The following is a 12,003-nucleotide window of genomic DNA, read 5'->3' as shown; positions in this document are numbered from 1 at the left end:
ACCTCTCGGACGCGTCTCACCTGTCCCAGCGACCTTCTCTTCCTTCGGAACCTTTCCTTCCCACTCAACTGACTTTTGATAAATGAGATCTTCATCTCTCTCGTACGCCCGACTCCTTGGAACCAGTCTACTTTAGAGCACAAATCGTTCGTTCTCCCTCGTTGAACTCTGTAGGAGCAGCCGAGCAACGTTCTTTCTTCTTCGCTTCGCACCTCTGCATCTGTAATCTACTAGACAGGCCTCCCCGAACCTGTCTTTGTGAGAGAAGCGGAAGCAGCATGGGTCGCTCGCGTCTCTCTCTTTCAACGAACGATTTGCCCTCGATCTCAAACCCCTCCCTCCCTTTGATCCGCCCCAACCTTCGTCCTCTTCTGGCCTTCCTTCCCCTTCCTTACAAGCCGACCTCTCACTACTTGAACCCAAGCGCTTCTGTCTCTCCAAGTTCATTCACCGCTTCGGCTGACAGTTCCAAGGCTGGTGCGCGTTCAGAGAGCGACGCTGGCCTGGCGAGCAAGGGGGCCGCCGCCAACGCGTCGACACTGCACTGCTTCAGCTGAGAGAGAGACGATGGGTTTGAAGATGATTCGTGAAATGTTTCTTTCGTCAGAGAGATGGTCTTTCGGACTGGAGGAAATTTTCAAAAGCAACGAGGAGGATTCCGAAGAGGGAGAAACAAGATCGTCCAACCAAACAAGTCGAGCTCAACTTCTTCTCTCTCCTTGCTCTCCTCCCTTCCCTTTCTCCACCTCGCAGAGCGCCCAGATGCATACCCGAAAAAAAGAAAGCTGTCTAACTAAGTCTTGAAACAATCTTCGACGCCTCTGGACGTATCTATCAGCTTCAAAAGGGGTGCGAGGAGGAGTCTTTTCGTCAACCAAACAATCTCGAGCTCGAGCTCCTCCTCCTCCTCTCTTCCTTTTCTCCTCCTTCGCCTCTCACAACCTCTTGACTCTCCTCCCACCCCTTTCGTAACCCCAGCCAGCCTCCATAGACTATCTCAAGATTCTTCGGCAGCTCGCCTTCCCTCTTCTAGACCTCTCTCCCCCGTCGTCTCCCTCCCGCCTCCTCGCTCCCTCCCTCATCTTCCCTCGTCGTCCGTCAGCCAGATTTTGAGCCTCGTAGATTTCATCCATTGGGGGGAGAGGAGCGTAAGCGCAAAGAAAAAAAAAAGAGAGATAGAAGCTCTGAAAAAGGTAGATGAAAGAGAGGGAGGGAGAGAGAGAGAGAAGAAAAGAAGGAAAGAAGAGCAAAACCCTGAGTGAGCCGAAAGGAGCGAAGGCGAGACGGAAAAAGAACCACGGATACAGTGCGTCTTCTCTGCGTTTTACTTCTTGGCGTCGAACATGGCCTTGATGCTGTTGATCAATCAAACGAAGGACGAAGGAGAGGGTCAGCGACGAAGGCGAGGGAAGAGAAGGGGACGCAAAGAACTCACGCAGCCGAAGAGTAAGACTTGGGTCGCTCCAAAGGCATGCCGAGAGCTCGGTCCCAGATCAACTGAGAGACGACTCCCTGTTAAAGCCGAAGAACCATAAAAAGAAGCGAAGGTCAGCGGCGTGGTTGACTTTCGAAGTCGAAGTCGGGTCGAAACGGAGATGAAGAAGAAAAGATGGAACGAACGAAGGTCCTGGAGACACCGAAGAGGACAGTGTAGAAGTTCTGGTTGGTGAATCCGTAGTGGGTGAGCCTGCACGAAAAAGATAACCATCGAGAGGAGGTGTCAGTTTCGAGCGAGGAGAACGAAGAGCGACGCGTTTTGGGGGTACGCACAGGACACCAGAGTGAGCATCCACGTTAGGCCAGGGGTTCTTGGCCTTTCCTGTTGCCCATCGAAACAAGAGAGAGAGCGAGTCAGGTTCGATACGAGGAAGGGAGAGGGAGAGAGCAAGGACGAACCAGCAGCGAGAAGGATGTCGGGAACGAGCTTGTAGAGCTGTCCGACGAGCTTGAAGAGCTTGTCGTCGGGAAGGTGCTTGAGGGCGAACTCTCGCTGAGCTTGGTATCGGGGATCCTACAGACGCGAAAGCAAGAAGCGTCAGCCCGAGTCGAACAAAGCGGCGAGGCCGAGAGAAGAACGAGAAACGTACAGTCTTCCTGAGGACGGCGTGTCCGTAACCAGGGATGACCTGTCCTCCGTTCAAGGTCTTCCAGATGTACTCCGAGACCTTCTCGTCGGAAGCGTCCTCTCCAATCTCCTTCTGCATTCGAGCGACCCAGTTGAGGACCTCCTGGTTGGCGAGACTGGAAAAGAAAACGAGCGTCGTTCGTCAGTTTCGAAGCTCGAAGGAAGGAGATGAAACGTTTTGAGCTTGAACTCACCCGTGAAGGGGTCCAGCAAGACCGTTGAGGGCAGCGGCCATGGAGAGGAAAGGATCCGAGAGAGCGGATCCAACGAGGTGACCGGTGTGAGCCTGAACGAGGAGAGATCACCAAAAAAAAAAAACGAAGGTCAGCCCTCGCTCTCCTCCGTCCTCCTCGACTCCAACCTTCGAAAAACATCGACTCACGGAAACGTTTCCACCCTCGTGGTCAGAGTGGATGGTGAGGTAGAGTCGCATGAGCTCGACGAACTTCTCGTTCTCTCCGAATCCGAGGAGGGTGGACAAGTTCTGGGAGTAATCGGCGGAAGGGTCGACGGCGGGGAGCTTGTCTCCTCCGTAGGTGTTTCGGTAGATTCGTCCAGCGATGTTGGGGAGCTTGGCGATGAGATCCATAGAGTCATCGAAGGTGGTCTTCCAGTACTCTCGCTTGTTGATTCCGTCTTGGTAGGCCTGAGCGAAAGCGGAGTCGTGGTTGAGCTGATCGGAGGGAGTGAGAGCGAAAGGAAGGAGGTCAGCTCTCGTGTTCGCTCGGGCTGATTCCAAACCCAAACCAACGACGAAACACACAGCCAGAAGACGAGAAAGGAAGCCAACTCACAGCAGTAACAGCCAACGAGAACTGACTCATAGGGTGCAAGGTCGAAGGGCACGAGTCGATGAGATCCTCAACGAACTTGGGGATAGCAGCTCGGGCGGCCCAGTCGGCGGAGAGAGCGGTGCACTGCTCCTGAGTAGGGACCTCTCCGGTGAGGAGAAGCCAGAAGAGAGCCTCAGGGAGAGGCTCGTTTCCTCCGGGAGCCTTGGGGAGGAGCTCCTGGCACTCGGGGATGGTCTTTCCTCTGAAAAGAGCGAACAGCAACAGCGAGAGCGAGGGTCAGTTCAGGGAAACAAAGTGAACGAAGAGAGGTAAAGGGCACTAACCGGAACCGAATACCCTCATCTGAAGAAGGAGAAGAGGAAAGGAAGGAGAGTCAGAACGAGATCGATGGAGCGCCGAAGGGGAGCAGTCAAGGAAGGAGGAAGGGAGGAGGTGCTCACCAGCGTCGAGAACGGATCCTACAAGGGGGCAAAAAGGGAATCAAAGTCAGCTTGAGCTCGTAGTGAGGAGTATCCCACTCTCTATATGGACTCACCCTCCCAGATCATTCCCTTTTCAAAAGCAAAAGGAGAAAAGAGCAAAGGTCAGCTTGGCCCCCTTCGAATCGCGAGAGAGAGCTCTCCTTCCTTCCTTCCTTCTCCGCCCGAGATGGATGCTCACCTTGATACCCCTCATTCCTCTATAGCATCGACGAGATTAAGAAAGTAGAAAGATCAGCTCGAGGAAACGAACGAGACGAGGGAAAGAGGGGAGAGAAGGAGAAGGGAGGGCTGAAACGAACCCGTAAGCCTGGTCGACGGTGTACTCTCCGAACGACTTGTTTCCGTGCTCAGCTCGAATGGCCTTGACCTGGAGACCCGAAACCAGAACCCAGCGAGAGAACCAAAGAGAGTCAGTTTTCTAGTAGAGATTTGAAGACCCAACGAGAGGAAAGAAAGGAAGAAGCCGGGTAGTTTGGCCGGACTCTCTCTTCTCTTCTTTCTCTCCTTCGTTTTGTTGCATCTCGTTTTTCTTCCCTTGTTGAAAGAAACGAAGAGAGGGACTCACGTTCTCAATCTCCTTGGGGATGAGCTCAGCCATCCTCTCCTTGAGAGTCTGGGCCTTGGCGGCGTAAGCTCGAGAGAGTCGAGGGAGGGCGCTCTTGTAGACCAACGAACGAGGGCGGAGGAGGGCAAAGAGATGGGGAACGAAGAAGGAGAACGAAGGGAGAACGAATCGGTTAGCTTGGGATTCGATAGAGTAGAAAACGTTTGGAAGTGACAAGGGGGTGCTCTGGGACGTACGGGAGTCCTGAGAGCGGATCGGAGGGGGGAGATGGAAGCCATGATGGAAAGAAGAAGGATGGGGTTGGGGGGAAACGAGGGAGGGAGCAGGGACGACGTCGCTTTTCCGCTTTTCACCCAAAGGGAGGAGGCGTCCGAAAATGCGAAAGGGCCGAGATTGAGGGAGAAAATCTTCGCTGCTGAGTCGAGCTGAGTTGACGGAGTGAAATCCGAGGGAAGTGGAGAATTCAGAGAGTATGAAAATCTATAATGGAATCGAGAGGTCCCGTCAAGCGAACGACGACGCGTCAGGTCCCTCTCCTCGTCGCTCTCTCCTCCAGCTCTCCCTGCCTTTCTTCTACAAAGAAAAAACCTTCGTTAAATCGTCCCATAACTACCCTCGTTCCAACCATCTAGACCACGTCGCCAGCATCTCCTGTCGTTTCAAATCGTAACCACACATCACCCTTGTCCCTCTCTCTCGCTCTGCGTCTCCCTCTCATCGTCTGCTCCTCTCCACCTGCTCCTCCCGCTGCTCAACTCCAAACGTCCCATACCCACCCTCTTCCCTCCCACTTCGACCCTCCTCACCCTCCTCCTCCTGCTCGTGAACGACCAACCCCCTCCTCCTCGAGAAACTCCTGCTCAGACTCCTCTCGAGCGCTGCGTTGGACGAGTCGAGGGTGGAAGAAGGACGAGAAGGGGACGAGGGTTTGATATCGATGTCGACGATTTCAGAGTCGGAGATGTCGGATTCTTCATCGTCGTCGTCGTCGGAAAAGTGTTCGTCGGGGTGTTGGTTTCGTTCGGGATCGTTTGGGTTTGATGGATTCGTACGGGAGCTCGAGTGGGTGTGGTGGAGAGAAGAAGGGTTGCGTTGACCGCGCAGGAAGTGGGAGGGGTTGGTTTGGTTTTGGTTTTGGTTTTGAGGGGAGAGGAAGGAGGCTGAGGAGGAATGGGAGGGGGAGGGGATGGAGGTTGTGTAGTGTGCGTGCGGGGAGGGGACCTTGATGAATTCCAAAGAAGATGAGAGTGATTGTGAGCGTGAGTGAGATGAGAGTGGTGAAAGGAGCGCGAAAGGAAGAGAAAGAGAGAGCAAGGGAGGGAAGAAAGAGCGCGTCTCGCGTCGGTTCGTTCCAACTCACCTGCTTCGGACTCCTAATCGCAAACGCTCCTGCTCTAGGTGTGTGAGGCGGCGTAGGAAGGAGTCGGTTGAGGGAGAGGAAGGTTGTGTATTCTAGGAAAGCGAAGAGGGTGGTCTGTTTCAGAGGAAAGGAAAAAGGTCAGCGTCGTCGTTCGTGTCTCCGATTGAACGAGCGAGAACTGACCGTCAAGAGGAACACGTAGTGAGGTTTGAGACCTCTTCCGGTAAAAGGATGTAGATGGGTGCTGTGAGCGGTGGAGAAGGTGTAGTCGAGGGAAGAGGTGTAGTTGGAGGGAGGGGAGGGTCGGTGCGCTGGACTGCGAGTCTGGAAGAGGAGGTTGAGCTGCCAGAAGACCTGCGAGGAGAAACGAGGATAACATCAGTTTGAGATACTGGAATTGAAGTCTCGAGCGAAAGATGGTGGACGAACGAGCAGAAGAGAGATCTAAAGAAGGAGAGGCGAAGAGGGAAGAAGAGAGAGGGGGTCGTCAGCTTGAGCAAGCTCGTTCCTTCGAAGTAGGAGCGTAAGGGAGAAGAGACGAACCATAGAAGTTCCTACATCCATCAAAGTTCAGCGATAGGCGAAGAACTGGTCAGCTCGCATACTCCCTACGGCGCAAAAAAGACGAGAGCGTTCGAGCTCACCAGCGACCCAACCTCCTCCTCCACTCCCTCCTCTTCTCACACCTCTCCCCCACCCTATCCATCCCACCAGAGCAGCTCTGAACACCCCCCAAGCTACCAGACCCATCTCTTCCTTCCCTGCCATGAGTACTCCGAGGACGACGTTGGTGATGAGGTCTGCGAGAGCGATACAAGGGAGGAGATAGAGCAACTTGGACGGCGTGAACAGGTCTGGGAACGAAGGTAGAGGAGAGACGAGGAGGAAGGAGGATTCCGAGATGGACCGAGGCAGGGGATTCGGGAGGGAGGAAGTCATGGTCTTGACTTGAGAAAAGAGTCGTTGGGATGAGCTTGTGGCTGTCGAGAGGGAGAAGGAGAACGAAGGTCAACAATCGACGAAACGAGAGCTCGAAGTTCGCTCCTTCGTTCCTCGTCCCTTCAACCATCCACCCTCTCCTTTCACCACTTTTTATCCACTTCATTCCCCCTTCCTCTTCCTCTTCTCTCTCTCTATCAGCATGGCTTCCCGTTCAAAAATCGCAAAGCGAGGAGCTCCGTCAGTCAACGACCTCCTCGACGGCGCCTCGAACGACCTCGAAGCTGACCTCACTTCCTTCCTTCCTCCCTTCGCTCTCTTTCTTCCAGGGAACAAGAAGATGCCGCTGAGCTCAAGCTCGGAGACGGTATGTTCCACTTTCATCGTTCTTGTAGGTATCCAGCTCAGGTCGCCAGGAGGAGATGGGCTGGAGACCTCAAAGGAACCCGTCGAGCTCACCTCCCTCCTTCCCCTCCTCCTTTCCTCCTCTTCCTTCGCATCCCCTTGTCCTCCTCGCCTCAACCAGAGTTCAACGACGTCGGATGTCTCCTCAACGCCGAAGTCCAATACCTTCTCGCCAGAACCTCCAACGGAGGACCAACAGTGAACGACTCAGCGTTCGTCCCCTTCCTCTACTCCTTCCTTTCTCGCTCAAGCTCACCACGTTTCTTCCCCTTCTCCTTCTCCTACAGTGTGTACAGGAAAACATGGGAACACGTGCAATCCTATTCTTCTGGAACGGTTGAACAGACACTGACGGACGTGCAGAACATCAGGTCGTGAGTTTCCTCTCCCCTGCTTCGTTCGACTCAACTCGCGAGAGATTCGAGCTCACGCGTCCGAGGTTACGCTGACCGACGCTCGGTTTGATGGTTGGAACAGGATTCTGGATCGTACAGAGGGTCTGTTTAAGCCGTTCGAGATTGCTCAGATTGGGAACTTGGCTCCTGGATCGGCAGAGGAGGCGAAGGCTTTGATTCCTTCGTGAGTGTTTCGACGGATCTTTCTTCTCCCTCTCCTTTCTCCTCGACTCTGTCAGCTGGGGGATTCTCTTGAAAGGTTCTCCCGGACATTCCGTAAGCTACGAGAAGTCTTCGCTGACATTCGTTCTCTTGCTTCATCTGTTCTTTCGCCTCAACGTCCCCAGACTAAACCGCGTCGACGACGAGATCCTTCAATCGATTTTGGACGAGCTGAAGGTGCTTCGAAGCTACAAGGGGAGAGCTTGATGATCATGGATATTGAAACGATACGCCCCCTCTGTGGGTCTGAAAGGAGAGGTGAGGAGACGAGCTGAAGACGAGAGAGACGGGGAAGAAGAGAGAGAGCTCAACAAACTCGAAGGTGAGCTTCAACTTTCCTTCCCTCTCCTCTGCTTCGCTTCCATCGCCTTCTCGAGTTGTAAATCGCTCGCCACGTAGCGGCTTCAGCTGATTGCCCTTCCTGATCGCCCTTACATACTCATCCTTCTACCAAGATAGACCTCTCGGAATTGAAGGCGTCTTCACCGCCAGATCTCGCTCATTTCTCGCTCGTCTCCGATCTTTCCTTTTTCTTCCCTGTCCGTCGCCTTCCTTCTCTACAAACCTCAACCTCAACACCAACACGAAACCTACCGTCGCCTCGCTATGTCAGAAGTCAAGAAGCCCAACTTTCTCATCATCGTCGTGAGTTTGAGGGACGAGCAAAGTCGAGCGCTGAATCGAGGACCAAACTGTTCGAGCTCACCCTCTCTCCTTCCCTCTTAGGCCGACGATCTAGGATTTTCAGATCTTGGAGCTTTCGGAGGAGAGGTTCGTATTTCTACTCCTTCCTTCTTTTCCCTTCAACCCAACTTTCTCTCTCCGCCCGCCCAAACTCAACCCTCTCAGGCTCACCCGGTCTCTCTCTCCTCCTTCTCTCCCTCCATTCAGATCTCCACCCCGAACCTCGACCGCCTAGCCAACGAAGGAGCTCGTCTTACTTCCTTTCACACAGCCAGCGCCTGCTCGCCTACCAGGTCAATGTTGATGTCGGGTGGGTCAAAAACGAAAGGGGAGAGAAAGACGAGGATGCACTGACGTTTCGGTTGCGCTGTTTTGTGGAATCAAAGGAACGGACAACCATCTCGCTGGCTTAGGACAGATGGCGGAGACTACGAATAGGAATGCTGGGTTTAGAGGTGAGTTCTGGCTCTTATTGCTTGATTTGTGAGGGATGGGAGGTGGTAGAGGAACGGGACGTTCGCTCGACGCGTCTCCTCGCTGACCTTTTCTTCTCTTGAACGCTGGGATTGCAGGTAAACCTGGATACGAGGGAGTCCTAAACGATCGAGTGGCTCCTCTTCCTGCTATCTTGAAGGATCTCGGAGGTTGTGAGTCGGTTCGCTGTGATCGTTCGACGTCGACGAGCGCTGACTGTGCCTCCTTGCTCTGTGCTCGCAGACTCGACTCACATGAGTGGAAAGTGAGTCCAATGCGAGTTCGAGAAGCTATAGAAGGGATATCTGACTTGTTGGTCTTTGTTTTGTTCGAAGATGGCATCTTGGTCTCGTTCCAGAAGCCTACCCCTCGGCTCGAGGGTTCGACGAGGTGTTCGCTTTGCTTCCTGGAGCTGGGAACCATTGTACGTATCCTCTACGTCTATATGACGTTACAATTCATGCTGATCAGTCTGTTTGCGCTTTGCAGATGCGTACGAGCCTGCTCACAGGGCAGGGGAGGGAGAGTGAGTCTTGTTGACGTTTCTTCCGCTCGCCTCTTCTGCTGACATTTCGCCTTTTTTGACTCTTTCGCAGACCCCTAAAGTTCATGCCTGCTCTCTACTGCGAGAAAGAACGACCTCTCCCCGTCGAGGAGCTCCCATCTCCTTTCTATTCGACTGAAGTGAGTCGTCGCGTCGGTCGTCCGCCTCGTTCGAATCGAGTCTGACGATGATTCTCCTTTTTCAAACAGGTCTTCACCTCGAAGCTCATCGCTCAACTGAAAGCTCGAGATCAAGTCAAGCCCTTCTTCGCCTACCTCGCTTACACTGCTCCTCATTGTTCGCTCCCTTTCGCTCTTCCCTCTCTGCTCTCTTTCCTTTCTCTTCCTCGATCTGACTTCCCTCTCTCGGACACTTGCTTCTCTAGGGCCCCTTCAAGCTCCCGCTCCTTACATCGCAAAGTACAAAGGACGCTACGACGCCGGTCCTCACGCTCTTCGACTCGCCCGTCTCGAACAGCTCGAGAAGCTTGGTCTTGCGCCGAAGGGAGTGGTGGCTCACCCGATGGTTGGGATCGAGGGAGGGAATGGAGGGTGGGAGAAGATGACCGAGGAGGAGAGGAAGATCTCGAGTAGGGGGATGGAGATTTACGCTGCGGTAAGTCTAAGCCAAACGAGTCGCGTCGAGAAGAGAGTGAGCTGAACGAGGACGTCGAGACTGACTCTCGACCTCTTCGCATTTTCGTCCGCTCCTCGCAGATGGTCGAGTACATGGACGAGCAGATCGGGAGGGTGTTCACTTACTTGGAGGAGACAGGAGAGCTCGACAACACCTTCGTCTTCTTTTCGTCCGACAACGGAGCAGAGGGAGCTCTTCTCGAGGCCATGCCGTTGATGGGTGATCATCTTCAGAAGATCATTGCTCGGCACTACGATAACTCGATCGATAACTTAGGAAATGGGAACTCTTTCATCTGGTGAGTCTCGTCGAAGTGTCGTCGAAGTCTCGAAGCGTCGTCGTCGACGCGTTCCTCGACGGGTCTGCTTGCTTCGATCCCAACTGAACCTTATGGCTTCTCCATCTTCCTTCTCCAGGTATGGACCTGAGTGGGCTCAAGCTTCTACGGCTCCATCTGCGATGTTCAAAGCTTGGGTGCGTCGGTTCTATCTTTCATCTTGAATTCTCACCCTCGCTTTCTTTCTGAGCCCGTTCTCTTTGCTTTGCTCGGTCAGATCACTGAGGGAGGGATTCGATGCCCAGGTATACATTCCTTCTTCCGTTGCTTCCCCTCCCCTTTCTTGTACTGACGCACGACTCCTCCCTCCTCTTCCTCTGCATTGTGTCCTTCAGCCATCGTCAAATACCCATCCTTCCACCCATCTCGCCAAGAAGGAGTCCTCGCTCCCACCTTCACCACCATGATGGACGTTCTCCCTACTCTTCTAGATCTCGCTGGAATCCAGCATCCTGCTCCGGAATTCCGAGGGAAGCAGGTTCTCCCTCCTCGAGGAAAGTCGTGGGTCCCGTACTTCAGCAACACCTCTGAGGACGTGCACGACGAGAACGCTGTTCATGGATGGGAACTGGTACGTTTCTTCCCTCTCTTCCCCTCCGGTTCCCGACTCCTAGGTTCGAGGCGAGACGCCGCGCTGAAGCCTGTCGACTGACGCCGCGACGTTTTCCTTTCCGCCTTTCCTCAGTTCGGTCAGCAAGCAATTCGACGAGGGAACTTCAAAGCTCTCTTTTTACCTTTGCCAGCTGGAACTGGTCAGTGGACACTGTACGACCTCGCTGTCGACCCAGGAGAAACGTGAGCTTGCATCGTTTCCTTCTCTCGAGGAAGAGCTCTCGGCTCACCCGTCTCTCCCCTTTCTCTTCCAAAGCGACAACTTGGCCTCGACGAAGCCCGATATCCTCAAGGAGATGATCCAACATTGGGTCGAGTACGAAGCTGAGACTGGAACGGTGAGTAGCTTCTCGCCTCAGCGAGCTCGAAGCTTCGAAGTTGACGCGTCGACTTTTTTTTTTTTTTTTTTTTTTTTTCGCTTTCAGGTCCTTCTCAACCCCGAAGAGTGGGCTCCTGGTTACATGCCTCAGGCATGGGAGTAAACTTAGAAGTACACATGAACCAAAGACGATGAAGCTTGTAGCAATTGTCGAAACCCCCGCCATGCCCAAATCGAGACGACGCGTCGAGGTCAAGCCTGCACGACGAGGACCAAAGCGAGAGAAGCAAAGGATGGGGTCAGTTTCTCGAGGACTACAGAATAGAATCGACACGAAGGAGGGTACATGCCTGAAAACTCCTCCTCACTCGATCTCAACCGCGAAAAGAGACCTAACTTCTCCCCCAAACTCTCCAACGGCGTTTCTGCCTCTTCCATTCCCTCCTCCGAACTCACCATCAAAACGATCGGCCCATCCTCCTACCGATCTGCTCGCATCTTCTTTCGAGTAGTGATACTAGGCGAACGAGGGCGAGAGGGTTAGAAAAGTGGGTCGAAAGGAGTTGGGTCGAGACGTGCGGCCGAACCTCTCCCTCCTTCGCGACCGCTGAAGAAGGTCACAATCATGATGTGCTGGTCTATGTCCTAACCAGCTAGATAATCGTCGGACTTCAAATCAAGAACTGCGAAGGCTATAAATTCGGCGGAAGAAAGTCGACGTCTCTAAGGCGAAGGAACAAAAGGAGCTCACCTTCGTCCTCGTCTCCCTTCTCGCTAGACGTCTCAAGAGGGTTCGACCTGATCCATAAACAGACGGGCGAGCGTTCTGGCGGGAGACAGAAGCGAGCGTGAGTCTACTGAGACGACGAGACCGCCCAGATGACGAGACGCTAGTAGTAAACCGCATTTTAATGTAATGTAAGGACGTAAGGACGAGACTGAGGGACGAAGTTCGAAACGAAGCCGAGATAAGTGGTAGGAAATCAACAGGGAGCAAGAGTTCGATGAAGGTTTGAGCAGACTACGTAGATAGATGTTCGAGCAGGAGCCGAAAGTTTGAAGCGACGGGATCGAAACGAGGAAAGAAGATGGTCCGGGCTGTGAGACGAG

The 12,003-nt window shown here is 53.7% G+C and overlaps 4 protein-coding genes across 4 annotated transcripts; 2 read left to right on the top strand and 2 right to left on the bottom strand.

Moving 5' to 3' along the window:
• Positions 1–1,107: 1,107 nt before the first annotated feature.
• BDY24DRAFT_402633 (citrate synthase) lies at positions 1,108–4,330 on the bottom strand. The gene is made up of 16 exons (XM_076642248.1): positions 4,203–4,330; positions 3,967–4,059; positions 3,701–3,768; positions 3,580–3,598; positions 3,455–3,470; positions 3,360–3,377; positions 3,243–3,261; positions 2,920–3,160; positions 2,508–2,798; positions 2,320–2,411; positions 2,088–2,241; positions 1,897–2,011; positions 1,771–1,819; positions 1,621–1,687; positions 1,436–1,512; positions 1,108–1,355 (listed from the first exon to the last, which is right to left on the bottom strand). The coding sequence occupies exons 1-16, from the start codon at positions 4,242–4,244 to the stop codon at positions 1,325–1,327; spliced, it is 1,392 nt and encodes a 463-aa protein (XP_076492850.1). The 5' UTR covers positions 4,245–4,330; the 3' UTR covers positions 1,108–1,324.
• Positions 4,331–4,428: 98 nt separating this feature from the next.
• BDY24DRAFT_402630 (uncharacterized protein) lies at positions 4,429–6,312 on the bottom strand. Its single transcript, XM_076642247.1, has 6 exons — positions 5,971–6,312; positions 5,870–5,880; positions 5,756–5,770; positions 5,510–5,680; positions 5,327–5,440; positions 4,429–5,187 (listed from the first exon to the last, which is right to left on the bottom strand). The coding sequence occupies exons 1-6, from the start codon at positions 6,263–6,265 to the stop codon at positions 4,681–4,683; spliced, it is 1,113 nt and encodes a 370-aa protein (XP_076492849.1). The 5' UTR covers positions 6,266–6,312; the 3' UTR covers positions 4,429–4,680.
• A 76-nt stretch (positions 6,313–6,388) lies between these two features.
• RPB4 (DNA-directed RNA polymerase II subunit RPB4) lies at positions 6,389–7,515 on the top strand. The gene is made up of 6 exons (XM_076642246.1): positions 6,389–6,505; positions 6,595–6,632; positions 6,792–6,882; positions 6,958–7,044; positions 7,148–7,249; positions 7,413–7,515. The coding sequence occupies exons 1-6, from the start codon at positions 6,468–6,470 to the stop codon at positions 7,492–7,494; spliced, it is 438 nt and encodes a 145-aa protein (XP_076492848.1). The 5' UTR covers positions 6,389–6,467; the 3' UTR covers positions 7,495–7,515.
• Positions 7,516–7,527: 12 nt separating this feature from the next.
• On the top strand, positions 7,528–11,056 carry BDY24DRAFT_444734 (arylsulfatase; the record flags this gene model as incomplete). The annotated part of the gene is made up of 19 exons (XM_076644870.1): positions 7,528–7,609; positions 7,743–7,932; positions 8,014–8,058; positions 8,179–8,281; positions 8,358–8,426; positions 8,544–8,618; positions 8,689–8,710; positions 8,781–8,869; positions 8,935–8,971; positions 9,042–9,129; positions 9,199–9,286; positions 9,375–9,604; positions 9,706–9,923; positions 10,042–10,099; positions 10,180–10,207; positions 10,298–10,533; positions 10,648–10,757; positions 10,831–10,912; positions 11,000–11,056. Exons 2-19 carry the CDS (start codon positions 7,894–7,896, stop codon positions 11,054–11,056), a joined length of 1,674 nt encoding a protein of 557 aa, XP_076492847.1. The 5' UTR covers positions 7,528–7,609; positions 7,743–7,893.
• Positions 11,057–12,003: the final 947 nt, after the last annotated feature.

Source organism: Mrakia frigida, assembly GCF_051309035.1.
Source record: "Mrakia frigida strain ATCC 22029 unplaced genomic scaffold BDY24scaffold_41, whole genome shotgun sequence".
Lineage (NCBI taxonomy): Eukaryota > Fungi > Basidiomycota > Tremellomycetes > Cystofilobasidiales > Mrakiaceae > Mrakia > Mrakia frigida.
Note: the sequence above shows the minus strand (reverse complement) of the source record. Positions and strands in the feature narration are given on the sequence as shown.